The sequence below is a fragment of the Bactrocera latifrons genome, unplaced genomic scaffold (genome assembly GCF_001853355.1).
Source record: "Bactrocera latifrons isolate USDA-ARS-PBARC rearing strain unplaced genomic scaffold, ASM185335v1 scaffold_245, whole genome shotgun sequence".
Taxonomy (NCBI): domain Eukaryota; kingdom Metazoa; phylum Arthropoda; class Insecta; order Diptera; family Tephritidae; genus Bactrocera; species Bactrocera latifrons.
In genome coordinates this window covers 337,330-341,295 of record NW_017536019.1, presented here as the reverse complement: position 1 = coordinate 341,295, position 3,966 = coordinate 337,330, and the positions used below count along the sequence as shown (strand labels likewise).

General features: G+C 37.7%; 1 protein-coding gene across 1 annotated transcript; it reads left to right on the top strand.

The window, feature by feature from the left end:
• The first annotated feature begins 372 nt into the window (after positions 1 to 372).
• On the top strand, positions 373 to 3,966 carry LOC108969231 (caspase-3). The gene is made up of 4 exons (XM_018933823.1): positions 373 to 839; positions 2,965 to 3,140; positions 3,204 to 3,366; positions 3,436 to 3,966. Exons 1-4 carry the CDS (start codon positions 497 to 499, stop codon positions 3,702 to 3,704), a joined length of 951 nt encoding a protein of 316 aa, XP_018789368.1. The 5' UTR covers positions 373 to 496; the 3' UTR covers positions 3,705 to 3,966.

Here is a 3,966-nt window from a genome sequence, read left to right as displayed (position 1 = left end):
TTACTGTTCTTATTGGCATTTACGGTTTTGTGCTTTGTATTTCTGTTAAGACTTCATATGTTTTTCTAATTATAAGTTTTTGAGTAATAAATAAATATGTATACATCAAGAGAAGTGGTAAACTTTTTTTATAGACATCTCTTTAGGACAAATCCAGCCGCATTTTGTTTGAGACTGTTTTCCCTTTATATTCTCTCTTCTCTGTCCCCATCTCTCTTAAATACKTGTGAGAGAGTAAACGTCTACTAATGATTTTCAAACTACTCTCTATCTAACTGCGCCACCGATAACAATTATTCTGATAAGATAAAAACGCGTTCATCCAATTGCAAATATTTCAACCGAATTTAGTYCGGCAGTTCGCAACGAAACTCCATTGCCCACACTCTAAACTCAGTGCGAGTCGGTTAAACGTGGTATTTAGTGCRGCAATATCAAAATAGGTAACTGTAATCCATATAAAACGACCCGCAGAAGTGAAGACGACGACGACAACATGTCTGATGAGACTGATTTTGATCTTTTCTCCGGCAAGAAATCTAAAGCTAAACATGACAAGGCCGACGCCGCTAAAGTGACTGCACAAACTCGTGACGTCACCCCACCAACGAGTCAAATAATCCAATCACGACCCACTGACGAAGAATTCTATAGAAATACGAATCCTTATGTGGGCGTTGCTGTCATATTCAACCATAAATATGTGAAGGGTCAGAAGGATCGTGTGGGCACGGAAAAGGATCGCGACACGATCGCTGAGACCCTATCACTGTACGGGTTCGACGTACGTGTCTTTAATGACTTGACGTTCGAGAAAGTGGATGCGCAGTTAAAAGCTAGTAAGTATGAACAAAGGAAATAATTGTTTTTAAGAAACCTGGAAATAATGGAAAATCTATAAAAGTGTTAATAAACAGTAATTAATTAGTGTGGCTGTAATTCGCCATCCCGCTCGCCAATACCGTATTGAAAAAAGTCTGTGGGGACCTTATCACATCGTAAATGAATAAATATATTTTTAAAGATAAGAGGGCACATATGAGTAATTTTACATATTCACCTGCCTCAATAAAACCAAGAACATACTTCTTTGTATGTGGATTTTAGTGCAGTGGGAAAAACTCGGATTATTTTGCAATTTTCTTATCAAATTGGCGAAATTATTATAATAGATATCTTATCTGGAACAAAGGTGTCCAAACTGTTTTCAAACTTAAATATAATATTAACAATTCGGAGCAGATTCAGATTCAGATTCATATTTATTTTAAGCATATAAATATACAGAAAATAGCAAAATTAGCAGCACTAGCTCGAGGCCATCAGCTGGTCTTTACAATTTAATATGATAGTAATAACTGGATGTTATGTCTAAATAACAGATATACATAAATATTATCATTAATATATAAATTGTAGAGTTTATCTTAGATTAAATGTGCTATGTTACATGTTATAAGAAAGTTAGATATAGTACTTATATTCGACGATGTTATATTAGTTAGCAGTTTCGATGGGAGAGCTGTGCYAAACATCCTTCGCCTTGTATTCGTAAATTGGGGGCATGCATCTAGTATATGTTTTACTGATAACAATTCGGAACAATTTTTAATGATTATTCGTGAAATTACGTTATTGAACTTAAAAATATTTAAATGTAAAAACATGCAACTTCTGATGTTGGAAAATATTCTAAGGTATCTGCGTTTTAAATGTTAACAGTCAAATATTGTAACATGTGTATTAATCTCTACGTCTAATATATTAATCGTGCTCTCCGCTCAATTTTATGTTTATGACATTGTTCTCATATTTTCACGGTTAGAGCATTGTTAGTAGATTTGAATCAAATCATCTGGTCATAAGGTTTCGAGTGACCACAATATTGACARGTACCGCTAGAGAAAGTCTAGTTTCGTAACAGCCAGTGGAGATTCCAAATGGAGCCAGGTCCTTAACCACCTGGTCTTTCCAACAGAGTGGAGGCCTTCCTCTTCCTCTGCTCTGCGTCGAATGCTTTCARAGCTGGAGTGTTCCCATCCATACAGACGACATGACCTAGCCAGCGTAGCCATTGTCTCTTAACTCGCTKAACTGCTGTGTTATTCACCGCTGCCAATGCGCAAAGGACCATATATCTTCCGCAGAAACTTTCCCTCGAAAACTCGTAACATTGACTCATCAGATGTTATCTTCTACCTATCCACAGAGGATACTTGATCTAAAACCGGAAGCATATGTTATATAGCAGAGCCAGTTCCTCATCGGCAAAATGTGTGATAGCAGGAACAGTCAAAAACGCTATTGCCTTCCTTCCCTTTCCTTCCTCATCGGCAAAATGTGTGCCCAGTGAAGAACGTGGCAAAAACGCAAAATTCAGCCATCTTTGTTTTTTTTTTCATTTGCAGAATGTTGCCATTGCTCAATACCCATATGTAGTTTTGTACACATCCATGTTTTCAATTACAATTTTTTATAATATAAAATATCAAAACTGAAAACAAACTATTAAAAATAGTTTATATATTTATAAATAATAGCATTCGACTCTGATTTTGAGTTATTTTTAGAAAATTTCAAACATATTGAACAGATTGAATTATAACAGATGATAATTACTACAGTATATACATATTGGCAACCCTGGGTTGTGAGAGAGCAATCAGCTGACACGTTTCCACGGCAAAAACCAAAATGCTGTAGATTCCCACGTCATTCTACGTCAAAGAGAGAAGGGAGTAGCGTTTTCACTGTGCACKTACATTGCGCGCCCATAAGATAGATCGTATCAGCTGACACGACCCACGATTCTACGTTTTTCACTGTTCCTGCTAATAGAATCGTTTCTGGGCACTTCTCACTTGGGTCCATCCTCCAATTACATACTTGTCAACAGAAATACCGCACAATAATAATTTTTGAGTATCTACTAACCAAAAAGAATATTAAAATTTCAATTTCCAGTCGCCAAAGAAGATCACAGCGAAAACGATTGCTTTGTGCTGGTCGTTATGTCTCACGGTGCCGAAGGACGAATATTTGCCAGTGATATGAGTTATCCCGTGGAGCGTCTCTGGCAACCATTTTTAGGCGACAATTGYAAAAGCTTAATAAATAAGCCTAAAATCTTCTTTCTACAGGTAAAGTACGCAAAAAAACTTTACTTATTACYGTTATTAATCTCTTAATACAAATTTTTGCAGGCTTGCCGCGGCGAACGATTGGACAAACCGGTAGTCTTCAGCGAATTCTCTGTGATGACGCGTCAAATTGGCGGACCCAGTCAGGCCGAGGAAATCCCTCCTGTGATAACCTACGCCATACCGAATACCGCAGATATGCTAGTGATGTATTCSACCTTCGAGAGTAAGTCGCTCACACTATGACCTCCTTTAGAAAACCACTTATGTGTGTATATGTGTATAACTTTTATAGAGTACTACTCATTCCGCAATGTGGAAAATGGCTCGTGGTTCATTCAAAGTCTGTGCGATGTTTTCATTGCGGCTGCAAGAAAACCGGAAGCCTACGACCAGGGCTCCGATCTTTTGCGACTGCTGACCGCTGTCAATCGCAAGGTGGCCTACGAGTATCAGTCCTTGGCCAAAGTGGATGTGTTAAACCAGATGAAGGAGATGCCGAACTTTCTCTCGACACTCACCAAAACCTTCTACCTCAGAGTAAAGAGCCACACCGGCAAATGAGTCATCGAAATGGTACAACACACACACACTCTGCTTGGCACACAAATGTTCACAATTTGAAATTCGCGCACTTGTGCATATGTATATTTATGACAACAATTTCTATTTAACTAGAAAAACGAATCGCTTCTTTATCATATCTTTCCATTGGCATTTCAGTATGTGTGTATTCGCATACACAGACAAACGCATATAAGTACATAATTTGTAGGTTGTTATTGCTGTTGTATTCAATTGCTAATCGCCTTGATTGCCTTATCAG